Source organism: Mustela putorius, unplaced genomic scaffold (genome assembly GCF_011764305.1).
Source record: "Mustela putorius furo isolate JIRA1106 unplaced genomic scaffold, ASM1176430v1.1 tig00000430_pilon_pilon_pilon, whole genome shotgun sequence".
Lineage (NCBI taxonomy): Eukaryota > Metazoa > Chordata > Mammalia > Carnivora > Mustelidae > Mustela > Mustela putorius.
Window position 1 is genome coordinate 6743350 of NW_025421377.1, and position 26351 is coordinate 6769700.

The following is a 26351-nucleotide window of genomic DNA, read 5'->3' on the forward strand; positions in this document are numbered from 1 at the left end:
ACCTGAGCCGAAGGCAGAGTCTTTAACCAACTGAGCCACCCAGGCGTCCCTAGAGGTTTCTTTCTCATTGGTGGTCAGAATGTTTCTTCCTTGATTCAAAGAACTTGAGATGCATTTTCTTTCTTTGGCTTTCCCTTCTTTTGTGATTCTTCCTGGGCCAAAGTCCCATAAACTCCAGGCTAGGATCTTAAGCATAGGCCTGGCGTGCCTGCGCGGATGGCCTGCGTGCCCGTGCACCTGTGTGGTCATGAGTACTGTAAGGAGGAGGTCCCTAACTCACACCAGATTTCTCCAAGGGTGCCCCATCAGAAAAGAAGATGAATTTAAAGGACCACAGCTCTAAGGATTTTTACTACCCTGGCCCACTTCACTTTATAGGTCTTACAGGGTGAGCTTTATTTGGTAGCTAGACTGGCGTGTGAACATAAGTGACAGTCTTGTGCGTGGTGACTGCCCCCTTTGCCTACCTGCTGTCTGGGTGGAGTTAACTCACCAGTTCCTCTTTGACCCACCATCTGTCCACCTTTTCTGATGGGCCCTCGAGCAATGTGCCCATGGTGACCGCGTTTGGGAGCCTCGATTGTTTCTCTTGGGGGCTGAGAGTCCTAGACCTCCCCCTTCTTAGGGCAGAATGACAGGACTGGGATCTTGACTGGGGCTGGAATCTAGGTCTCCTAACTCAGCCAGTGGATCACTTCAACCCTACTGAGACAGTGTAGGTGGGGAGAAGAGGAGGGAGCCAGGCGTTTCCAGTGGCTGGGCAGTTGGAATAGTTAAACATTCTTGAAGTAGATCTGATCCATTGGCTCATGGGTTCAAGGCTTGGAATTGGTAGTTACATTTGATGGAACTAACTTCTACTTTGCCTGCTTCATCAGCAGTTAACTTTGAATTATCTGCATATAGGTTATCCTCTGTTGGGTCTTTGCAAACGAGTTCCATGTTAATATGCACATAAAATAAAGTCTACCTGTAGCAACCCCAGATGCAGGCGAGGTCAGAATGGCTGCCACCGTCGATGATTCTCTCTGCTTTGCTCACCTCCATTATCCTGATAACTGGTTTTAAATGAATGTCTTTTTTTCTCCCCAGGTGTAATAATGAAACTTCATGGGCGATTTTGGCCAGCAATATCTCAAACATCATCACGGAGGTCCACCCCCGAGACAGGAGTACTGTAGAGGGACGAGTGACATTCACCAGAGTGGAGGAGACCATCGCTGTCCGATGTCTGGCCAAGAACCTCCTTGGGGCTGAGAGCCGGGAGCTGAAGCTGGTGGCTCCCAGTGAGTTGCTCTTAGTCAACACCCAAGCCCTTCCTCCCGCAGGCAGAACCTTGAATCCCAGATGGGGTCTGAAAGGAATGAAGGTCCCAAGGCAGAAGTTCAGCTCTGAATGCTTTTAAAGGGCTTTCTCTGGGCTTCCATGAGGGAACCCTTTCTTTCGGATTCTGACCCCAAACTGCATCTTGAGGAGGCATCCGAGGTATTCTGCCTGTCTAGCAGGGTAGCTGGTCGGTCTCTGTAGTCTGAGTGCGGGGATGGATGATAGGGAAGGAGGATCTTCTGCCTTGTTGCTCCTTTGAACTGTCGAGACAGGTTGCATTTTTTAAAAAATAATAATAATAATAAATCAACGAAGCCCAAAGTATAATATAAACAAAATGCAGCCTTTCAAAATAAACCGAACCTACATGGCTTTCAGTCCCATTTATCAGTCTTTACATTCCAGCCCACCTTCTGTCTAGAAGGTTAATGTTGTGGCACCTTTGGAACAAGTGCTACATTTCCCTGATGGAATTTTGTTCCCTTTCTCCTCTAAGGGAAGATCTGGGGTAGTGTTAGATCATGTTAGATGATTGAGAGGCGGTATCACCCATCCTTAAAATGAGCCAGGCAGCCTCGGTGCTTCTCCCCCAGAAGGGAGAGGTTTCCGACCCACACACAACCACATCACCTTCCCGCCCTCCTGCGTGTTTGTGGAAATTTCTACCTCACGCAGCCTTTCTCCTTCAGCACTGCGATCCGAGCTCACTGTGGCCGCTGCGGTCCTCGTGCTGCTGGTGATTGTGATCGTCTCACTCATTGTCCTGGTTGTCATTTGGAAACAGGTAGGTATTTTTCTCCAAGAACAAAAACCCTTGAGGCCACTAAGAACAAGAAGAATGACGGTCTAGTTCAGGGCTTGGCACAGAGAAGGAGCTCAGTAACGATGTGTTGAACATGTCAGTCCTGCTGTGTTCTGGTCGCTTGGCTGCGGTCAAGCTTCGGTGCCTTTGGGCTTTGGTAATCACCAGCTACCTGTTGTGCTCATTTGTAGAAACCGAGGTATGAAATCCGTTGGAGGGTCATTGAATCCATCAGCCCTGATGGACATGAATATATTTATGTGGACCCAATGCAGCTGCCTTATGACTCGAGATGGGAGTTTCCAAGAGATGGACTTGTGCTTGGTAAGCGCCTCCTGGGCTGATCCCCTGACTCCCTTTTGATTTGGACATGACCTTTTATAGCCTTGTATACAGGGATTAGGGATCTGAACTTCCACTCAGTTAGAGCTAGGTAATAGAAATTGGCTTTCAGAAATATTTTTCTGTCTTGAAAATGAATGAATTATATCACTGCCGTGGTTTTTATTAAAAAAATCTCGTTCCAGGGGCACCCAGGTGGCTCAGTCAGGTAAACATCTCTGATTTCGGCTCAGACCATGATCTCGGGGTCCTGGGATCGAGTCCCGCATCAGGCTCCGCCCTCGGCAGGGAGCCCTCTGCCCTTTCCCCCTGCTTGTGCGCTCTTTCAAATAAATAAATAAAAATCTTAAAAAAATAAAAACATAAAAAAAAAATAAAAATCTTGGTCTATAACAGATTATGGTTAAAGAAAATTCTACGTGGGCTGGAATGTAAAGAGGAGAGGAGAATGTGAGAATGTCCTGCCAAAGAGAGTCGTTGAGATGGCTTGGCTTTGGGAGTGACCCGAATTGATGAGATGAATTTATGTGACTGAAAAGGAACAGACAAGAATTGAATGAGGACAACCACACAGGGTATTTTAATCTAGCCCAGTCTGAGGATGTATTAGATGCTTCTTTAGAAATGTATATAGAATATAATAACACAGCTTCTTTAGAAATGTATATAGGATATAAAAACACAGGTACTTTCCAAAGCACTTTCCAAAGCACAGTACTTTTCCAAAGCAAAACATGTAAAAAGAATCAAGCCAACTTATCGCAAACTTTTCAGATATTTCAGTCTAGGGCTGAGAACCGAGTACGTGAATTAGTTCAAGGAATTTCTTTTTAAAATCACATCATGGATGAATGAAAACAAAGACAAAAAGCAGATGACCATGGGGGATGGGGGAAGCAAAGGGAAAATACGATGAAAACAGAGAAAGAGGCAAACCATAAGAGACTCTTAGCTGTAAGGAAAAAAACCAAGGTTTCTGGGCCGGGGAGGTAGGTAGGAGCATAGGGTAGGGTAATTGGGTGATGGGGATTAAGGAGGGCACTTGGTACAAGGAGCACTGGGTGTTACTTGCAACTGATGATCACTAAATTCTACTTCTGAAACTAATAATACAGTATATATTAACTAAATTGAATTTAAAGAAAAAAAAAAGACAAGTGAAAGACTAGAGGTTGTGTCCATGGGAACACACTAGACCCACTTGTCTTATTCCGAAGTGCAGCAAGTTTAGGTCGTCTTAAACTGAAATCAAACACGATGTCTTAGTTACTTCCAATGTCAACTACTTGGACCTGGAAATGAAGCTTGATCATCTCTTCCTCCCACCAATTGCACCCCTACCACCCCTACCCCCTGTCGATTTTACAGAAAGAGCAGAGGAACTTAAAGTAGTAAAATGTGGGGGAAAAGGGTGACACCCCTAACATGCTAAGAGGCATTTCTGTGTGTCTCTGCTCCTATGTGTTCCCCTAAGGCAGCCATACGTTTCTGGGTACAGTCTCCCACATGCACATGTGCACACACGCACTGCTGGTTGCTAGTCCCTTAGGAGCCAAGTCTTCCCCCCGGCTGTTTACTTACGTCACCGCCAGCGTGGAGCCAAGCGTGGCTCCCGGCGTGCAGTAGCCTGTGACATTCCTGGTCCTTCCGACAAGCAGCGGCAAGGACACCAGCCCGAAGTTCACTTCTTCACGCCTCGGAATCAGTGAGGTCTCGGAGGGATTTCCAGTGGATAAGGACTTAACTGCTGCAAAAGATGTGTCTGTCTGCATGTGGAGAACTGAAGGGTAGAGAAGCAGGGGGTTTGGGCGAGAGCCACAGGAAACGGGCCTTGGAGCCTGCAGACTGGCCCCGCACTAGAGCTAGGAGAAAGCTCACATCAGGGAAGGATGCGCCGCCCTCACTCCTGCCCGAGGATCCCTTCCCCTTGCAAATGGTATTTGATGAAAGCAGTTGCACTGATTGCCTTCTGTGGGCTCTGTTCTGGTCTCAAACTTGCTGACATGCAGGAATCACGACGCTTACTCCATCCTGGAGGAACAGCCTCCCTCCCTGCCCCGCCTCCCCACTGGCGCCGCCCTGCGCTTTCGGGCAAGCCTACCGCTGACTGTGCTGAATAAAACCAAGGGGATGGCGCTACATTTCACCCGTGTTAATGGTTCTGATTGCTCGCAGGTCGGATCCTGGGATCTGGTGCATTCGGGAAAGTGGTTGAAGGAACCGCCTATGGGTTAAGCCGCTCCCAGCCTGTCATGAAAGTAGCCGTGAAGATGCTAAAACGTAAGTGCCCTTTCCTGGGATTTTTTTTTTTTTTTTTTTTTTTTAAATCAAAGTGAGTCCAGTGTGTGCCACATTAAGGACCAGATCTTGGTTTTTTCCGATTCCAGGTTTTCTGTGTCTTCAGGCTCTTTTTTCTTCTGGGTCATTTAGATTATTCTCGTTGCCTGTATGTTGGAAAATCAGGAGTTATTTTTGGTGACTTCTTTTTACCTTGAAGACTAGGGGTTATTAGACCAAGTTACTCTGCGTTTCTCTTTTAGACTTTCGGTAAATAAAATGCCATCCGGTCGTGGGGTTGGCCGCGTTACTGGGTCTTTCTGGGAGGTAAAGGGCTTGAAATGATAGGAGATTGATTCTTCAACAGCCACAGCCAGGTCCAGTGAGAAGCAGGCTCTCATGTCGGAACTGAAGATAATGACTCACCTGGGGCCACATTTGAACATTGTGAACTTGCTGGGAGCCTGTACCAAGTCAGGTAGGCTTCCTGACCTGGGAGGGGGGATATAAGTCCTTAACTCTCTACCTCCAAACATGCCAGCAAATACATGTCCCCTGAACGGAGTTGCCTGACTTCCACTGAATCGTTGGAAGCTCCTCGTTTTGAGAATCATCTCGTGTCGGGGCAAACATATCTTCATTTTTATGCCTATTGCTTAACTGCTTTCGGTTCCCACAGGCCCTATTTACATCATCACGGAGTACTGCTTCTATGGGGATTTGGTCAACTATTTGCATAAGAACAGGGATAACTTCCTGAGCCGCCACCCGGAGAAGCCGAAGAAGGAGCTGGACATTTTCGGATTGAACCCTGCGGATGACAGCACGCGGAGGTGGGTGCAGAGTTACGCGTTGCTGAGAGTCCCAAGCCTCACCGCTGGAGACAGCCCGTGTTCTCATAGAATCCATGTCTGCAGACCCAGCAAGACTTAGAGCCCCACTACCCTGCCCGTCACCCCCTGACGCAGCCCGGACATCCCTGCCTGTAGGTGTTTGGGACTGGGTATCATGCGGGGAGGCCTTGCTGAGAGGTTTGAATGGAAGCAAGCGTTGGAATCATTGGACTCATTCTGGGAGCTATTTGGCTGTTAAGGTTCGGTCCACTTCAGGCCTGTAAGACGTGGCTCCGGCCAGGGAGGATGCCTGCTGATATCTTGTGAGAAACTGACCGAGGACCCCCACGTTTCGAGATTCTGCCCCTTAACTGAGCCTGGGCCTAGAGGTCAAGCTGGTGGTAGTAATCCCACGCACAGGAACGTACAAGGAGCTGTCAAGTTGTGTGTGGATTTCCAGTTCTGTAAGATCAGAAAGCGCAAGTTCACTTGATACTGAGTTACTCGATGAACTCCAAATTGACACTGAATTTATTGAGGGCAGGAAACATCTGCCCAAGTCCCGGGATTGTATAGCCCGGGTTTTGTGGTGGGTGAGTTGAAAAACGGAGTGAGACTAAAGACAGGCCCACTGAGTGGAGATGACCCAAGTGTGTGTGTGATTACTGGTCACGTCTCACCCACTGGACTGCCTCACGTGGGAGGTACATGTTGGTTTTGCTTTTGCTTTTGCTTTTGCTTGATGCCACTCCCCACCCCCTGCCCCCGACCCTGCCCCCTCACCTACTGCACTGCCTTGGTTACCATCGGCCTCTGGTCATCTGCTTCAAGGTCAAATGGCCACTCCCGGGGGGCAGCACCCTGAACAAGGTTTCTTCTTCTGTTGTTCCAGTTACGTTATTTTATCTTTCGAAAACAACGGGGACTACATGGACATGAAGCAGGCTGACACCACACAGTACGTCCCCATGCTGGAGAGGAAGGAGGTCTCTAAGTACTCGGACATCCAGAGATCGCTGTATGATCGCCCAGCCTCCTACAAGAAGAAATCTGTGTTAGGTAAATGGTCACTGTTCATTCTTAGGTGTGCCGGTGGTTTGATACGATCCAGATTTCCCCTGCTCTCCACAAACTGGGCTTCTTCCACTTTGCTTTTATAGAAAGACCTGCACTGGTACGTGTTCTCATATGCTGAAGTTTGGAAAGGATTTTTGGGTTTTACAAAATAGTAATTGCTTCTTTGCTCATAGGAGTGCGCTATTTTCAGATAGCCATGGGAAACCTGCACTTAAAATACTCAGAGGAAGGGGTGCCGGGGTGGCTTAGTGGGTTAAGCCTCTGATTCTTGATCTCAGTCCTGGTCTTGATCTCTGAGTTGTCATCAAGCCCTGTGTTGGGCTCCAGGCTGGCTGTGGAGTCTGCTTAAAAAAACAAAAACAAAACAAAACAAAACAAAAAACCCCTAAAAAACAAACGAAACCTCAGAGGAAGGTGATTAGACAAGGTGAGCGGAACTGCCATCCTGTGGTCCCTAACTGCGTGTCTGTGGGAGGGATCTGTGATGTGCTTGCAGAAGTTCATGGCCTGTGACTTGACAAAAAGAATAAACAATTAATGCAGTGTATTTTCACACTTTAAACATAATCCTCTTAAAGAATGGTTTATCCTGATATAATTAGCTTTTTTTTCCCGGTGTTAATGTGTCTTTTTATTTTTTATTTTTTTTCTTAATGAAAGTATGGTGATCACTGATTCCACCCCCCTCCCCGCCCCTGTTTGCAAAATTGAAAGCTAGCTATCCTCTGTTGGTTCCTAATAACTATTTTTAAAATCTCAAGTTCTCTAAGTCTCTAGTACCTAGGAGTTCAGTAGCCCTTGCTGTGAGCTGTGTTAATACCCACTTTGTGATAGACACTGGAAAGTAGACAATTGGAGGTTGTATTTTTCTGCTGAGGATGTTGGGTATGTCTATTGTTGTTTGAAGGAAGGTCTGTCTCGTCTTTTGAAACAGATGAACATGTGGCAGGATTGCATTGATTAATAAACTCCAGGGAGTCTAGCCGATGCCCAAAGCAGATGGACCACCCCACTTGTGCAGGGGAGGCGGGGCATAGCCCCCCCCCCCCCCCCCGGGTTCCTGTCTAATCCCGGGCTTGGAGCTGGGAGGACTCTGCTATTGGGTCTGAAGTTGACGTATCTTGTGATTCAGTGTTATGGGCCTGAGCCCTCCCATTAGTCAATTCACAAAAGTGTTGAGCTGCCATGGAAATGATTTTGAAAATCACCGATATGCTCTGAATGCTTGTAGGGTTCTTAAGTGAAAGGTACAATCTGTTAAAAAAGAATGTGCTTGTTTTGCAAAGCTCGGTACACAAGAGTATTTTCCATTGCCGCGGTTCCAAGTTCCACTCACTTGTTTTTGCCAAGTGGGTACACTTCCAAGCCCTTTTAAAAGATGAGCCAATGGGAGCTGTCGGAATCAGTGCTTCCTCTCCCCTCCCGTGTTGTTAAAAATAGTTGACATTGCTTCCCAGGCTGGACCTGGCTCCAGATGTTGGGGGAACCTGATTCATACTCAGCCCGGGTCCCGCTGGCAGGCAGACCTCGGCTTGCTGGCCTTCTCCTAGCTGGCTGGAAAAACATGAATGGCTACAGCTACTCTTCACTCGCCTGAAAATTTTTAAAAAGAAATGAGAGCGGCTGGCCTAGATTACCTCCTTCCTCGAAAACCCTGGGGCTCCTCCAGATGGGACTGACTCGGGAAAGTGGACAAGTTACAAAAGGAGCTAACGGCAAAGTCCTTGGCACTGACCTTTGAAGATTGTTACCTCTGGTCTGACGGGGGCTGGATTTTATTCAGGAAATGAGCCAAACGCTGTGAAGGTGGCTTTAAAAAGAGGGGAAAAAAAGTGGGGGGGATTCCTAGAAACTACTTTTTCAAAGGGCCCTCATGTATATTCATCATGGAAGATTTTGCGTGTGTGTGTGTGTGTGTGTGTGTGTGAGGTGGCTGAGGTAACTTGCGAACTAAGGCTGAAAAAAGAAATTTGGGAGGCAAACAACAAGATGTGTGAGAACCCACTAGACTGGTCCTTATGGATACATGTGTATGTAAACCAGAGAGAGATTTCTGCAGATAGATTTCTTTTTAATGGTAGAACCTTGGCGTGGCTTGCATACCCGCCCATGAGGTCCAGAAACGCTATAGGAAAAAAAAAATCTTAGGTCTGTTCTCTGGACGAGCCTTAAGTGGCCCAGCACCATGGGAGTGTCCCTGTGGGGGATGTTTCACGCCGCCCTCTAAGGCCAACTCCCTTCATTCCTTTTCTGCAGACTCAGAAGTCAAAAACCTCCTTTCGGACGATAACTCAGAAGGCCTTACTTTGTTGGATTTGTTGAGTTTTACCTATCAAGTTGCGCGAGGAATGGAATTTTTGGCTTCGAAAAACGTGAGTGTGTTCGTGGAACAGAGTTCTCTGTTGATCTCCAAGAGGCTGGTGGCAATGGCTCCTTCTCTCTTCCTTTTCCCTGAAGCATAGTGGGGAGTCTGGTATCATCAGGTATCTACCCTGTTCTAGAACTTCCTCCATCTTGCGAGTGGCTGGAGGGAGAGCCTGGAGGAGGTGAGCTCTCTGCTGGGACACCTTCTGTGAAGTGTGCCACGCAACTCCTGGCACCACCGAAGGTGGCCAGTCACATAGGGCTGACGTTGTCTAGTGACAGACGGACAGACTGTTGTTTTTCCCTTCCCATACAGTGCGTCCACCGGGACCTGGCTGCCCGAAATGTCCTCCTGGCGCAAGGGAAAATCGTGAAGATCTGTGACTTTGGTCTGGCCAGAGACATCATGCATGATTCCAACTACGTGTCTAAAGGCAGCGTACGTGATCCCTCCGCTCACTGGGCATGCTCGTCTTTCCTCACTCAGTCTCCAGACCTAGATGTCGCTTCTGGCCACTCAGGGTCCGCATTTTTAACATGGAGTCCATGAAACCCAGGAACGGGCTCCAGGGAATCAGTATGCAAAGCGTAGGCTCTGTAGCCAGATGGCCTGGGCATGACTACTGGCTTGAGCACTTAGTAGCCTGGAGATGAGGGGGAAGTTTCTTGCCTGTTCTGTACCCTGGTTTACCCTGGTTTTCCCTGTCAGTAGCAGTGACCTGATAACACTACCTGTCTCCTGGATTGCCGTGGTGATTCAGTGACTTAAATGTCAGATGCTTAGAACTGTGCCTGGTATACGACAAGCACTCAGCAAGTGTTAGCTACTGCTCCTACGTGCCTGTGTACATGCATTCATTTCCAGAGAGAACTGCTCTGACTTGTGTCAGATCTGCAGATGGCATTCAGGGCTCCTACACTTTGGATGAACATTCAGTGTTAATATTTTTGGGTGCTTTCCGTTGGGAGGACATAAGAGGTGACATCGACCATCTGTCCTTCATTAGATAATTTATTGAGCACCTACTAGATGCCAGGCTCAGAATAGTGTGGGGAGCGGAGTGCCAAACAAGAAACAAAGATTTCCTGGGCTAGGTTGTTAGTGCAAGTTATTATTAGTCCAAAGAGAAGCCCTATTATTTCCGCTGCTGTGGGTCATCAGCGGGGACGCTGGGTTTAACTTCCTTCCTCTCCCCATGCAGACCTTCCTCCCCGTGAAGTGGATGGCCCCCGAGAGCATCTTCGATAATCTCTACACCACGCTGAGTGACGTCTGGTCTTACGGCATTCTGCTCTGGGAGATCTTTTCTCTTGGTACGGGCCTGACATCTCTGCTCATTTGGGTGGTTTTGCAACAGCACTGGAAGGGAAACGCTGTTTTCCGAGCTCCAGGGTATAAACGATGCTAAGATGCCCGCTGTGAGTCAAGGGTGCGGCGGCTGCTTTGAATGACGAATTGCACGGTTGCGGTGGCTGGTGTACACCCACGCAGACTGAGCCGGGAGTCTTGGAGGACTGCACCTTCACCCCTGGGCTGTGCCCCTCCTCTCCTTTGGGCTGTGTCAGAGTGACTTTCTCCCACTGGAAGTGTTCCTTAGAACACCCACTCCCCAGCTGGTTTTTGAGTGGGATTGTGGGTTAAGTAGGTTCACTGGCGGAGAGTCACCTCTGTCGCTTCATGGTGATCGAGACTCAGGTGAAAAGGAGTATGCTGAGGGCATGGGAGTGACTAGCCTTCCTGGTCATCGCTCTGGGAGAGGAGAGGGACCATCTGGTCATTTAGTGAGCCGGTCACCAGGTCCCAAATAATACAGGTACCCCGCACTGCCAGGCGAGGGCCCTGAGGGAGGAGGGAGGAGTGATTTGTGACACTGGCCTTAGCTCCTTTGGAGAGGCAAAACCTCCATGTGGCAATAAACAGTTTCAACTTGTAAGGGAAGAAAGAAGGGAGCCCTGTGGTAGTTTTGGAAGGCTTTAGAGAGGAAGCTGAGCTTGATCTGACCTTGGCCATACACAGTGAAATGTTTCCTGAACTGTAGGAAAGGATTTCCTCTCTTCTTCGTCTGCTTTTTTTGATCCCCGTTCTCCCTGATTGGATGCCCGTGTGGGTCATCCCAGTGGGGGGCTTCACGGAGTCTTAGAGTCTATTAAAAGCAGAAAATTATCTAGATATTTTAAGCCCCCGCTTTGACTTTGGCTCTAGTTACTTGAATATTTTGGTGAAAAGAATTTTTCCTTCCATGGTTCCGAATTTTCTCTTGATTCTCTATTTTGCTTTGTGTCTGTAGATCCAGTAGTCAGATACATTGAAAAACACTTTTGTGCTCTTTCTAAAGATGTAGAATTTGTGCCTCAGGTGTCCGGACTCGACCAACGTTCGTTCAGTCCTAGTTACGTTCAAGGTTTGCGAAAGCCTGTGAAGTCAAAGGGATGATCACGCTTAATTTCCTTGAAAGAACCAGAACTTCCAAGGGGGGTCCCCAGGCGTTCTCTGTAGGTTCTGTGTCACCCTGAGAGTTTCAGCAGTGTCCCACATGCTGGCTAACCCAGGTGGTTTCCCTCGGTTTTCAGGAGGCACCCCCTACCCTGGCATGATGGTGGATTCGACTTTCTACAATAAGATCAAGAGCGGCTACCGGATGGCCAAGCCTGACCATGCCACCAGTGAAGTGTGAGCCCCCTCCCTCGTTTGGGGGCCTTGTGTTCATGCCCGGGGGGTGGGGGCGGTCTGTGGGGGGCAGGGGTGCCCTGACACTGCTCTGCGAGCCCACTCGGGTTGTGTGCTCCCGCAGCTACGAGATCATGGTGAAGTGCTGGCACAGTGAGCCAGAGAAGAGACCCTCCTTCTATCACCTGAGTGAGATTGTGGAAAATCTGCTGCCTGGACAGTACAAGAAGGTGGGTCTGGGCCCCTTCACGTTGGGTGGAAAGGAACCGGCAGAGGGAAGACGTCCGTAGCTGGTGGTTCTGCGGCAAGTCGCGCTGTTCAGCACTGTTTTGTTTTTATTTTATTTTTATTTATTTTATTTTCAAAAGATTTTATGTGTATATTTTTTAAAAATTTAGTATTTGTTCATTGTTATGGGATTCATTGTTAATGCACCACACCCAGTGCTCCATGCATGTGCGCTCCTTAATAACTATCACCAGGCTCACCCCACCCCCCATGCCCCTCCCTTCCAAAACCCTCAGTTTGTTTTCAGCACTGTTTTAAATATTTTATTTATTTATTTGACAGAGATCACAGGTAGACAGAGAGGCAGGCAGAGAGAGAGGAGGAAGCAGGCTCCCCAAGGAGCAGAGAGCCCAATGCGGGACTCGATCCCAAGACCCTGGGATCATGACCTGAGCCAAAGGCAGAGGCTTAACCCACTAAGCCACCCAGGCACCCCTCAGAACTGTTTTTTTTTTTTTTTAAAGATTTTATTTATTTATCAGAGAGAGGGGGGGGAGAGAGCGAGCACAGGCAGACAGAATGGCAGGCAGAGGCAGAGGGAGAAGCAGGCTCCCTGCTGAGCAAGGAGCCCGATGCGGGACTCGATCTCAGGACACCAGGATCATGACCTGGGCCAAAGGCAGCTGCCCAACCAACTGAGCCACCCAGGCGTCCCCCTCAGAACTGTTTTATTAAAGGGACATTTTCAGAGGAGGAAAAAGATTGTTTGATCTGGTGGCCTGGCTTATCCTGGAGCGCTCCCCAAGCCCCTGGTAGCAGTGATGTCTGAAAACCCTCCCTTTTCTGCAGGGCTCCCCTTTCACCTTAAGTGTGCAACACCTGTAAGCACTTTATTCTCCAGATGCTACCGAGCAGTTAGAAGTCTCAGAAGCTACCGTGCAGTTAGAAGTCTCGGGGCATCCATAGCCATTCTGTCGCTCATTTGAATGCACTTAAATTCATGTGAAATTGGATTTTACCAGCTTTTACCAGCTGACTAGAAGGAAAAACCTCAGCTGTTATCTGGGGCTCCAGCTGTTTGTGTGTGGGGTTTTTTTTGTTATTTTTGTTTTGTTTTGTTTTTTTGGGGTTTTTTTGGTGCAATAGGAAGCATTGTTCAGAGGAACAAACGTAATTTCATGGAACCAAGCAGGATATATTAATGAATGAAACAACTTCTGCTGAGATGCTGGGAGGGAAACCACAGTTGCATTATAAACTGCATTTCTGCAAGTCAGCTGAGTCACTCTGTGTAGTTTTCATATTTGTTGCTGCTCCTCAAAGAGGAGCCGTGTTAGGAGGTTGCGTGCTGAACTGAGAGTTAAATACTTTCATCTTTTGATTATTTCATTGCCGGTTACAACTCCTAGAAGTGAGGCCATGAGGAGGCAGAAGGAAATTAGGATAGGTCTGTCAAAGGAGTTCTGTCTGGGGTTCCTAAGATGTGTTGGTGGGAAGAGACTAGAACTGTTGTTGAAAATGGGGTCTTTTTCAATCAAAGGTCTGTGAGTTTGGAGTTAGATATCTTTCTCCAGCATTTAGGATCAGGAAGTTCCAGGGATGGTGCTCCCCGAGGAAGTCCTTGTCACCTCTTACTGGGATGCATCCAAGCCCTGGAGAGAGACTGTAATGGGGACCAGAAGGGGCCTGCTAGTCTCAGAGAAGGGAGTGGGTGTGTGCGTCGGGGGATGGTTGGGGGACACCGTCCTAGCTACCGACTCAGAGAACGGGCTCATTGTATCTTCAGGTGGATGAGAGATCTCTTCTGCAGGATGACCCTGTCATTGATGGCCCTTTCTCCATGGCCCACACCTGCAGATGGGTTGACATCAGACTCTCAGTTGTCTAAATCCTGTTATCTTTGAGGGAGCTTGGAGACACACCTGGTTAAGTGGGAGTTAAGATCTGAGTGCCCTTTCTGCAGTTCGGTCCGTGGCACGTGGCTAACCGTGTGAAATGCATGTCTGCAGAGTTACGAGAAGATTCACCTGGATTTCCTGAAGAGCGACCACCCCGCCGTGGCGCGCATGCGCGTGGACGCCGACAATGCCTACATCGGCGTCACCTACAAAAACGAGGAGGACAAGCTGAAGGACTGGGAGGGCAGCCTGGACGAGCAGCGGCTGAGTGCGGACAGCGGCTACATCATCCCCCTGCCCGACATCGACCCGGTCCCTGAGGAGGAAGACCTGGGCAAGAGGAACAGACACAGGTAGGGCTTCCAGCAGAGCCCCGCCCCTGCTCCGCTCCCCAGGGCACCTGCTGGTGAGGTTCACCCCCTGCTGCAGAGGCCCCAGGGGTCGGCTTCCTCTTGTAAACGCCTCCTAGACAATCCTAATGTGCCCCTATGGGGCTGGGCGAGGTGAGAGTGGGCAGGGGGAGAGTCTCTGACCCGAGTCCCCAGGTAGTTTGATCAGCCACTGCAGCCCTGATTTCTTGAGATACTGGAAGCCTCCGATGTTTCCTGCATGGATCCTGGGACCGGGGAGAGAGCCGAGAGAGGCTAGACTGGGCAGTTTGATACTGATGGTTACCATCATCTTAGCATCATCTGAACCCCAGCTGCACCTGGGGAGACTTGAAAACTGATCTGCATACTTCACCCAGACCAGCAGGTTATTAGAATCTCCGGGAACCCGGCCCAGGCGTCTCCTGGCTGATTTCTTCCTTCTTTTTAACTCATATCATGGAAGATTTCTGACCTGCCCCATTCCAGACGACTAGCGAACTGTCAGTTCTTTCACTCAGCTTGAGCATCTATGATCTCATGGCCAGACTGCCCGAAGGAGCTGTTTCCTCCTCTTCCTGATTGTCTTGAAGGAAATCCCAGACATCCTATCATTTCCTCCATAAATACTCCATTAGGGTGCCTCTAAAAGATACAGGCTCTATTTTTAAAAAAACAGCTGGAGTTACTAAGTTATTAAAAAGAACTGCAGTATCATTATCTTGCTCTCCCCCCGTTGACAATGAATTGTTAAGAGGATCACAGGTGTTCAAATTTCCCCGATTGTCTCATAAATACGGTTTTGCATTTGTTTTGTTCTGAGAACCAAACAAGAGTGACACATGGCATTTAGTTGCTATGTTTCTGTATGTTTGTCCTGCCCCTTCTTACCTCCTTGCATGGTATTTGTGAAGAAACTGGAGCATCTGCCTGTAATGTTCCCACATTCTGAATGTCGCTGAGTGCATCCTGTAGTGTGTCTTGTCACATGCTTTGTCTTTTGTATTTGGGGTCAACTGGTAGTCTAGAGCCTTGATGGTGTGTACGGCCATTGGGAACTACGTACTGTCCAGCTGTCTTCCCTTCTGTGACATGAATGGCCACCAGTGATCATCACCTGGATCCACTGATTAATTAACAAGGTGATGCTAACACCCAGCTAGGACTAAAGCCATTAGTTTACACAGTCTCAAATAGAGAACCGCGTCCCAGTTCCTCATGGTCTTTGCATAGCCCTTGAACAGAGGCAGGAGAAAGTGATCATAGTGGTCCTTGGTTCCAGGTCCAAGTTTTGTATGAGTCTCTCTCTCCCTCCCCCCCCCCCCCCTTCATTCAGGAGACTCTTGTCCCTTCTTCCTCTGTCATTTGGTTTGCTACGTACAGTTACTTAGGCAGAAGCATGAGGCATCATTACATTAGTTTGGAGCCTTGTGATTTTAGCATCCTTTGCTATTGGTATGAATCAGGTAATTTAAGAAGTATAGTTGGGTTCTTTGGTTTTTGAAATGTGCTATGAGAATAGGAGAGGTTGAGCAGAGTGCCCTGATTTACCTTTGCTGAGGACAATAACAAAAATACATTCATATTCTTCTAGCAAAGTGTTTCTCTGAGCTTTGGGTTATCTGTGGTAGCACTTGACCCCGGATCTGCCATCCATTTTGGTTATTTTGTATGTCAGGGACTCTGAATAATATTTCAGTTACATAAAGGTCTTGCTTCTAAGTTGAGTTAAGAAGTTGTATTAATAAGTAGCATAGGTAAATTGCCCAGAACTTTTCTGGGGGTGCACGAGACTGCACTACAGAATTTGACATCTATTATTACATGGAGAGACTAATTTTAGCTGATAGCTAGTTGTCATCTTAGATAATCAGAACTTTGGCGAGGGTGGTAACGTTTGATTTTTGAATTGTAAAAAGTATGTCCCAAGTGACTACCCCAGGTCAGGTGAAACTGTGGCTCTGACAGGTGGGCTGAGCTTGGGGAGCGTCTTGGTGGGCTTGGACTGCTGTTACACACTATCATAGATTTGGGGGCTTAAACAATAGAAATCTGTTTTCTCACTGTTCTGGAGGCTGGAAGTCCAAGATCAAGGTGTTGGCAGGTTTGGTTTTTCCTGAAGCCTCTCTCCTTGGCTTGCAGATGGCCGTTGTCTTAATATATCCTCACGTGGTCTTTTTCTGTTTGCCGTGGTCTTTTTCTGTTTGCGGTTTGCAAGTGTCTCTTCCTCTTACAAGGACCCCACTCCATTAGGGTGAGGGCTCCACTTTAATGACCTCACTTAACCTTAATTACTTCCTAAAAAGCCTTATCTCCAAATAAAATCACAATGGGGATTAGGGCTTCAACATGTAAATTTGGGGGGTGGAGTATACAGTTGCATCCGTCCTGGGGGTAGGGATGCCAGAGTTGGGATGTTCTGGGTCTAGGAAGGCATAGTGGTCCTGTGGAATCCCCTCCTTGGGCTCAGGAGGCTTGCCCTTGGGAGGGGAGTGGGCATGAGAAAGACTGGGCCTTGCTTGCTGTAGAGGGTGTTGGGGTGCTCCGTCGGTAAGAAGGGAATCAGAAGTAAGCCCAGTCATCAGATCTAGGTCCACCACGAAGCCTGGCATTAGGATCCTCCATGGTCATCCCTGCCCTCTGTCTGTGAGATGCAGCAGCAGAGAGGAGTGGGCTTAAGCCCAGGAGTGTCAGCGCACGGTGTGGTGACTCCACTGCGGGACTCAGCTGTCGAGTCGCCCCTGGAGGGGCCATTAGTCCAAATCACAGTGTCCAAAGAAGTCTCATAAAGGCAGGTCCTCATTCAGCTGGGGTCCGTATCCAAAGGTTGACTCAGGCCTCCAGCTACTGGTGGGGGCTCTAGGAAGTAGATCTGTCTGGCCTCTCAGGGAGAAGGGCTGTCAGGACAATGGGATTATCAAGACCAGCCCAGTGGACTGGGGTTCAGTGGGAGGCTCCCGGACCAGGGTATCAGTTTGGGATGGGGGTGGCGTACAAATGCGGAAAAGAGACCAAGGAAGGGCCCAGTCTGTGGGGTTGTGAAAGGAAACCTCAGTTTGGGGACCCCGCAGGCTCTAAGAGCTCTCTGGGCTGCAGTGGCCTTGGGGTGGAGGGCAGCAGACTGTTTTCCCATGGGCCCCTACCGGCCAGGCTCAGTTCTCTGTTTGGAAACGGAACTGACCTGGAGAGGAGGGGAGTGAGGCAGAGATTGTCAAGCCTGGTCCTCATGGAAGAAAAGCCACTGCAGGGTGTGTGTGTGTGTGTGTGTGTGTGCGCGCGCGCGCGCGCGTGCGTCTCCCTGCTCTGGCTGGCCAGTCCATAGTGAGGCTTACGTGATGTGTCCAGCATGCTGCTGGAGCCTCGCGGGGAGAGCGGATGGGCCTGCCTGTCAGCATATAGCCCGTCGGGGGTGGAGTGGGGGGGCAAAAAGACACATGTAGATCTGTTGCAATCCCAGGCAAGAAAATGATAAGGCAGTAGGGGTTCAGAGACAGGAACACAGACAGGGAACTATGACAGGCTAGAGACTAGGGAGCATTATTTTTTGAAAACTCTTCGTGACCAATTGTAAATGTCCAGAAAAATTGAGAGATTACATCTATCGCTCAGCTTTAGTAGTTGTTAACATTTGGTTTCTCTAAGTATATAATGTATACTTAATGCCTATTGTATGTATATATCTAATCTATACTACGTATATATGTATATATGTGATGTATGTGTACCACAGACACGTATATACCTATACTTTTTCTTTCCTTGCTCAAGCATTAGAAACTCCAGCAAACACCTCCCTGAGAAGAAGGATACTCTCAGGGTGCCTGGGTGGCTCATTGGGTTAAGCGTGTGCCTTCAGCTCAGGTCATGATCCCACGGTCCTGGGATCGAGCCCCATGTTGGGCTCCCTGCTCAGTGGGGGGCCTGCTTCTCCCTCTCTGCCTCTGTCCCACCCACCCCCACACTCATACCTACACGTACTCCATCAGATAGATAACTAAAATCTTAAAAAAACAAATAAGGATACTCCTACAAAAGCATAACAGCATGATCACATGTAAGAAAATTAACTATTTCCTGATATCTTTTTTTTTTCAAGATATTACTGATTTGACAGACACAGAGAGGGAACACAGCAGGGGGCGGGGAATGGGAGGAGAAGCAGGTTTTCCTCCGAGCAGGGAGGTCAGTGTGAGGCTGGATCCCAGAACCCTGGGATCATGACCCGAGCTGAAGGCAGACAACCTAACGAATGAGCTGCCCAGCCACCCTCCATGATATCTTCTACTATTCAGGGCCTTTTCAGGTAGGAGTTCGAGTGATGACAGTAATAATAATAGCTAATATTTACTGAGACGTAGTATGTTCTAGGTACTGTTCTCAGTGCTTTATGGTTATTACCTTCATTCGCCCTGACAACAGGAATAGCATCAGGTGCTGTTGACATCCCTTTCTGTAGGCCAGGGAACCACAAGCTCGGGGTTAAGTGACTGGTGGGACTCTTGACAGCTGCTGTGGGGTGGACCATTCCAGAACTACGGCTTTCCAGCTCTAGAACGGTCCTTTTCAGCCTCTGCTCTAGAGGGTAAAGAACCTTCACGGGGACTTCCAGACTAGGGCTGGGGGAGGTTGGGGGAGAGGTAAAGAGGAAAGGGCATGGGTTCAGATCCTGAGAACACTGTTTGGACACTGGGGAAATTTCAGGGACAGCAGGTGACTGGCCTGGCTATAGTTCGCAGCTGATTTCTTCCCTCTGTGCTTTTCCTTCCCTCATTGTCTTCTGATCAGGCCCTGCTTGCTTTCTCTTCCACTAGGACTGAGTAGGGAGCGTAGAAATGGTCACAGCTCTGCTGGAAGATTTGACAGGAGGAGGGCCGACGTGTGGAGATGACCTGGGGATCTGGGTTTTGCCCCGGGGCCCACTGTGGTGTGATGTGTGATTGGTAGCCTCCTGGCTTGGCAGCAGAATCCTGCCAGATCGGATGGCCCGAGGTTGAAAGCCAAAAGATCGTGCAGGAAGAGCTCCTTTGCCTTTGGGGGACCCATGCTAGCCACCCAATCCCAGTCTCATGGGTCTGCACGTGGGCCTAACCTTTCCCATCCTCTCCCTCGTCCAGCTCGCAGACCTCCGAAGAGAGCGCTATTGAGACAGGTTCCAGTAGCTCTACCTTCATCAAGAGAGAGGACGAAACCATCGAGGACATCGACATGATGGACGACATTGGCATAGACTCCTCAGACCTGGTAGAGGACAGCTTCCTGTGACTGGGAGATTTCGGCGGGGACCTTCCACTCCTGGAGCCACTTTGGATCCCTTTAAGCAAACCACTTTATTGCAATGCAGAAGTTTGGGAGGAGGACTTGGATGAGGTGTCAAGAGAAGTTCCCAGCCGAGGGCCTCAGGGAGCCTGCTCACTACGGCTGAATAGGAGATTTCGAGATGGACTTCGTTGCCTTGCCTTTTCGCTGTGATTCAGTAGCATCTCAGCAGCGTGTGAACTCTGGAGATGGATGGACAAGGAAGCGATAGGCCACGGAAGGTGAACTCCGTGTGTCAAGGGCATTTGGTGAGATTCCAACAGACACAACAACTTCGATTGTGAGAAAACTCCAGTATTGTAATTATGTAAATAGGTCTAACGGAGGATGTGTTTAGGTTTGTATTAACTGTCTTCTCTGGACTTCTGAAGAGACCACTCGTCCCATCCATGTACTTCTGCTTGAAAACTGGTATCAGCTGCTGTTGAGCTCCTCTGTGAAGTACATGCAAAACCACTTTTGAACCTTAAAAGGTACTGGTACTATAGTATTTCACTTTTTTTTTTTTTTTTTTTAGTGTTAAAGAGATAACAAATAACAATTAACCAATCTCGTTTACTAGATTTGGGTCATTTAGAAGCCCACCAGCTCATTTTCATATAGTAATCTACGTTTATAATACTACTGTTATTGGTAATGCTAAATGTGTAACACATTTTCCCTATAGAGAAAGCACAATTAAAAAAAAATTCTTACTAAGTAGGTGACAAGTTTGACAGTTTTTGACATTTATATCAAATAACCAATGTTTCTCTAGAAAATATGGTAATAGCTTTAGTGGATTAAATTTAGTTGAACATAGAGAACAGAGTAAAAGTAGCGTCTTCCAGCAAGTCAAGTGTTTTAAACTGTAGACTGAATAGGTTCCCTAATCCATTGTACTAAAAACAATTAATCGCCCTCTGAGGTGATGGGATTTGAAAGAAACAAAACCCCTAAATCCGAAATGTTCTCAATATGAAGGCATAAGCCCATGCCTAATGTGACTAAATACAATCATCAGCAAAATAGACTGAATTTGCAGAGGCCATTTTTATGCCTGGTGACTCTGGTGCATCCCAGCATCTGTATTTTTAAAAAATTTTACAAACCCTAGAAGAGTCAGAAGGATGCCTTGACTATGGCCCCCTTTGGTTTAGCTGGGAGAACACACAGGCGTATGTGTTAGTTTAGGTCCTTGGTTCCCAAATGTAACCAGGATCACCAAATTCTAGATCCCCACCTTAGAGCCTCTGAATTACCGAGTCTGGCAGGAGCAGGAACCTTGTATTTTTATAAATTGCTTGGCTGTTCTGATGAGCCAGGTTTGGGAAACACCTGCTTAGGTTCCAGGAAGTTGCCATGGGAAACAGATCATTTGAAATTTGGAACTGGGCTAGAAGTCAGCCATGCCAGAAGCCTACTATTTAAATCCTTGTCTCTGGGTCAGTGACATTCAGTGCCCTCCATCCAGTAATTGCTGCCTTTCGTTTAACTTTCCAGTCTTAGCTGAGGCTGAGAGAGTCAAACCTTATTTGGCAGGTCCTCTAGGAGTAAAGACGCTGCTTCCAGCTGCATTGAGGCACTGGACTTGCCCCCTGGACTTGCCCCCTGAGGCATGCGTGAAAATGATGCAATTCAGTATCCCAAGTCTCTGTGTCACCAGGTTGATATTTGGGTGAAAAAATGATCTTTTAAGTTTTGCCGAAATTGTGGGGTGAGACAGCAGGACAAATTGTCACATCATCCAAACTGTCAAACTGATTGGTGTGGGTTCATTGGCATTCTTCGCAGTAGCGCTTAATTGCTGACACCGTGTGAAAAAAACCTGGGCTGCGATTAGTGCAATCACGGCGTGTGCTCCTGGCAGGTGATGGCGTTGGAAGACACAGCAGCGGTAACAAACAAGGTCCTTGACTCCCCACGGGTGCAGTCTCAATGCAAGCCCCAACTTTCTTCTCCCCTGTTTTCATACTGAGTGTGAAGACTGAGCCAGATTGGCCAATTAAAAACAGAAAATCTGACTAGGTTCTGTAGAGCCAATTAGACTTGAAATACATTCGTGTTTCTAGAATCACAGCTCAAGCATTCTGTTGATCGCTCCCTGTCTGTTGTACAGCCTTCTTTTGCTGGTGCTTTGCATTTTGATGTTCCTTGGAGTTCTGCATGACATCATGAGGCTGGATGAAAATTCTCAGACGAGTACATTCCAGTCCTAATGAATACTCCACCTGAGCTTATGTGTGACTGCATTTTTAAAAAAAATTTTTTTACTGTGTATTCAGTGTATTACAGATTTGATTTCCTTTTTGGCCTCCTGCAAAGTCCCCAGATGAAAATTGGCCAATCCTCCCTGCTTTCTATTTTTATGAAGACAATCAAAGCTGGCCTGAGAAACACAATTTGTGACTTTTTTAAATGGTCGATGATGTCCTTAAAATGTGGTCTGCCGATCTGTACAAATGGTCCTATTTTTGTGAAGAGGGACATGAGATAAAATGATGTTATACATCAATATGTATATATGTATTTCTATGTAGACTTGGAGAATACTGCCAAAACATTTATGACAGAGCTGTATCACTGCCTTGGTTTATATTTTTTTGACTGTGATATTCCCCATAGGCACAATGACTGTTGCACTTTTGAATGTCCAAAATTTATATTTTAGAAAAATAAAGAGAAAAATAACGTCAGTGTTTCCAAAATAGTGGTGTGGCGAATGTGTGAGACATAACTCAATAGGGTCTACTGATAAAAAAAAAATGTATTACAAAATGCCCCATTTGTGCTTTTGTTTTAAAACGTGTAAATGAAGATCTTTATATTTCAATAAATGATATATATAATTTAAAGTTATGCTGAGGTTCTAGCATTTTGGTCTTTAGCTGAATCCCGGAAATCTAAAGCTATCCTGTGCAATTTGCTTTGTTAGCAACATTTCAGTGGGACTCCATAATAGGGTTTCGATGAAACCAATAGGAAATTTAAGATTGAAACATTATTTGAGCTGGTTAGTTTTCAGACCCAGGATTTGTCTTAAAGATGATGAGTATGTGGTTACATCTCTGATCTACTATTTATTTTAATAGCGTCGTATTGCATGGTATTTTTCTCCCCTGCAGAAGGAGTACAGGACTGCGTTTACTGTCTACAACCTTCAAACATGGTACATAGTTGTAATACAAAAGACGACAGTTTTTTCATTCTAACCTCTTCCCTGTCCCCGTGCTGGTTCCCAGAAGCAGAAACGCATCTTCTATCTTTCCAGTTCCCTTTCTGTGCATCTGTTTTTATACATACAGATACATCTGTATTTTTGCTTTGTATTTTACCTAAATGAGATTTACTTCTGTTTTTAGGAAAAGATTTTATTTATTTTTATTTTAGAGCATGAGCATGGGAGAGAGCATGTGCACATGAACTGGGTTGGAGGGGGAGAGAGGGAGGGACCCTCCAGCAGACTCCTCACTGAGTGCAGAGCCCAATGCAAGGCCCATGACCTTGTGATCATGACCTGAGCTGAAACCAAGAGTCAGAAGCTTAACCAGCAGTCAGACGCTTAACTGAGTCACCCAGATGCCTCCATAATGCTTTCTAAAGTGCTTCCCCCCACCTTTTTTTTTTTTTTTAAACAGACTTTTTTATTTTCTAGAGCAGTTTTAGGTTCACAGCAAATTGAACGGGAGGCACAGAGGTTCCCTTCTACCTCTTGCCTTTCCCATCATCAGCATCTCCCAGAGTGGCACATCTGTTACAGTTGATGAAACTATACTGACACATCCTTATCAGACTTTATGCTGCTCTTCTCTGTCAATGCTATGTTTTAGAGATCTCCGTGAGAAGTCCCTGTAGACAGGCTTCCCTCATGTTCTACATGTGAATGTAATCAATGCGATCATGTTTCTCTAGGTGTCTTTATGGTTCCCATGAGTCAATGCGATGGTAATCAATGGTTCTAGAATCAATGCGATCATGTTCTAGGTGCCTTTATGGTTCCCAGGCTTTGCTATGGAATGACTTCATGAAGCTCTTTGCACACACGTCCTTGTGCACACATTGTAGTGTTTCACTAGGACAGAATTCTAGAAATGAAATTTTGCAAGGCCAAAGGGTTTGCAGAAATAAGTTGATATTAAGCCCAAGTCTTCCTGTATGATTGTCCCAGTAAATTTTTGAATCACCTGATTTGCACATTATTTTAGGAACCCTAGTTTTCTAGGGTTTTCTCTGCCTTTCATTGCTCATTGCAGTATATTAAGTGTTGGGAAGATGTTGGTTTTTGTGTTCTAAAGCGTGCTGAATTAAATGACTTCAGGATTTAAAGAACAAAAATTAGAGGGGCACCTCGGTGGCTGAAATGGTTAAGCATCTGCCTTCCGCTCAGGTCATGATCCCAGGGTCCTGGGATTAAGCCCTGCATCGGGCTCCCTGCTCAGCGGGAAGCCTGCTTCTCCCTGTCCCTCTATTGTTCACCCTGCTTGGGCTCTCCCACTCTTCTGTCCAATAAATAAAATAAAAACCACAAAAACGATAACATTTTAACTTATTTTCAATTTCTGGATGATGGAAATGATTGTTACTAATAATTGGAATGTAGCACCCTACTCCAATATAATTCTAACTTATTACCCATATTCTATTAGCCTGAAGATCAAAGTTCACCTCCATGGAGTTCAGTTGGAAGGTGTGGATTGCAGGCTGGGTATTGACTCTGCTTCCATTCCAGCCCCAAGAAGGAGACGTGATCTAGCATCCACACAAGGCGCTCAGCCTGCAGAGTGATCTTTCTATTCTCCTTTTTAATGTATAATTCTACCTCTTAATATAATACAATGTGGCCTATTTTATCTCCTCATGCCAGTAAGAACAACTTTCACTATTGAAGGGTTTGTTTTTTTATTTGAATTCAATGAGCGCACCTATTAGCCCATGTCATTAGTTTCAGATGTATCCTTGAGTGACTCATCAGTTGCGTGTAACACCCGGCACCCGTCATGTCACATGCCCTCCTTAATGCCCATCACCCAGTTACGACTATTAGATGGTTTTAAAACTCTGTCAAAGATCCTTTTCACATTTACTTTTTTTGATTCTTAAGATAGCACGTTGAGGCAGGGAAGACATTTGAGGAGGAAACCAAGTGACTTGCAAAAACCATACAGCTGAGTAATGAGAGCACCAAGGCTAGAAATTCTGAATATACTAATTCCAGTGTTTATACCGTACGGGACCATGGGAAAGCAAGAGATCCGGAGAAAGGGTTCGTGTTCAGAAGTAGGTTGCTTTGCTTCTTGAGATACTTCAAAAGACAAGTGATGGACTAGTTGGCGTGTAGAAGCATTTCACACGTTTATAATAATTTCTTTTTAGGCTATACTACAATAGCTCTAATAATATTATGACTCTAATAGTTATATGCCTCATAAAATGCAGCTCAAGAAAATGACTTAAAATACCTGAATCCATCATAAACTAGGCAATTTCCCCCAGGATAATGGCAATAGAAATGCTTCATTATCTCTGACTCCAAATACATACAAGGATTAAACCCAACCACGTTGTTATAGCAAAATTAATATACTGTGCTAATAACACAATTTTTTTCACCCCTACAATTTAATATATGTGAATATATGTATAATATAGCCTTATTAGCAGATTTTAATGTTCTGTTCTACCCAGCTACATAAATAGCATCAATGTCCTAAGGAATAATGAACGCATCTTCCAAAATCTATTCCTATGTGGGTAATGTTTCCATCAACCACATTTTAGTCTACATGTAAAGCAATGGAGTTATCAAGGACACATGGTTTCACATGGCAGGGGGAGCATATTTGCTCCCTGTTTCTGGTTTAAAGGCTAATTGGAATTTTAAAAAGATTTGCCACATTATCCTGGCAGATGGTATTTTGCTTTATCATTATTCATGGGTATTAATGACTTCCCTCTGGAGCATGTGTATCCTGTCTATTTTGAATTTCATTACATTTCATGCTGACTGCTCCAAACAGAATTGGATCCAGAATTTTCTGTGTGGTGCTCGAGCTGCAGATTGTTGGGTTGGTCAAAGTTTTAGACTTGATTAGAAATTAAGTAACTCTTTGAAATGAAGAAAACCTTTTTCTTCTCTGACTTGAGTATTCCATTACACTTTTCATTTGGCTGAGCTTACCATCCCACAGGGTTGCATGTAATACTTGGCATGTATGAAGACAGTTCCAAAGTATCCTGCGTTAGCCTGAGATTATTAGAAATCCTTTCTTTTTTCCCTAGAGGGGTTAGGGTCGGTTTTCTAAATATGGAAAATGCATGAGGAACATGATGGTAATGATCTGGCCACAGAAAGTCATTTTTAAATTAATCTCTTCAACAAATACTATTAGAGAACAGCCTCTTCTTTGTTTAGTTGATCTCTAGAATATTTAAGCCTCACTGAGGCAGCTGGCAGAGTTGATTCCAACTGGCTAATTCCCTGAGGGGAACATGGCATCACAGAGCAGAGCAGCACCTAGCAGAAAAGGTGGTGGGTGGAGGGCCACAGTCTATACTTGGGGGTAACAAAAAGCTGGAGTAGTATATCGTGAATAATCTATACGATATGAGTATAGCTTAATGGAGACTTCTGGTAAAACTAAAGCTTTCCTGCAACTAGAGGACACAAAGTGTTGTCGGAACATTTGAGAATGGGAAGGTAGGGCTGGGGTAGTGAGACCTGTGGACTTGCTTCCTCCAGCCCCTGTCCTAGCTTGATTCCACACACTTCACAGCCACCTTCACATCCATCCTCCCCCAATTTTACCCCCCTATCCTTAGATGTTATTGAGCTAGGCACTGTTACAGGCCCTGGGATTCAGAAGTAATACAATA

General features: G+C 46.5%; 1 protein-coding gene across 4 annotated transcripts in view; it reads left to right on the forward strand.

Moving 5' to 3' along the window:
• The window catches only part of PDGFRA (platelet derived growth factor receptor alpha), a 43971-nt gene extending 21634 nt beyond the window's left edge, over positions 1-22337 (forward strand). For all 4 annotated transcript variants that reach the window (XM_045079744.1, XM_045079747.1, XM_045079745.1 and 1 more), the window contains exons 10-23: positions 1093-1286; positions 2016-2110; positions 2320-2452; positions 4646-4750; positions 5115-5225; positions 5427-5580; positions 6473-6639; positions 8914-9029; positions 9338-9460; positions 10224-10335; positions 11593-11692; positions 11814-11919; positions 13927-14168; positions 19298-22337. In XM_045079744.1, the coding sequence (XP_044935679.1) occupies positions 1093-1286; positions 2016-2110; positions 2320-2452; positions 4646-4750; positions 5115-5225; positions 5427-5580; positions 6473-6639; positions 8914-9029; positions 9338-9460; positions 10224-10335; positions 11593-11692; positions 11814-11919; positions 13927-14168; positions 19298-19445 (1906 nt within the window). In that variant the 3' untranslated portion in view covers positions 19446-22337. The remainder of the gene's footprint in view (positions 1-1092; positions 1287-2015; positions 2111-2319; positions 2453-4645; positions 4751-5114; positions 5226-5426; positions 5581-6472; positions 6640-8913; positions 9030-9337; positions 9461-10223; positions 10336-11592; positions 11693-11813; positions 11920-13926; positions 14169-19297) is intronic.
• The last annotated feature ends 4014 nt before the right edge of the window (positions 22338-26351 follow it).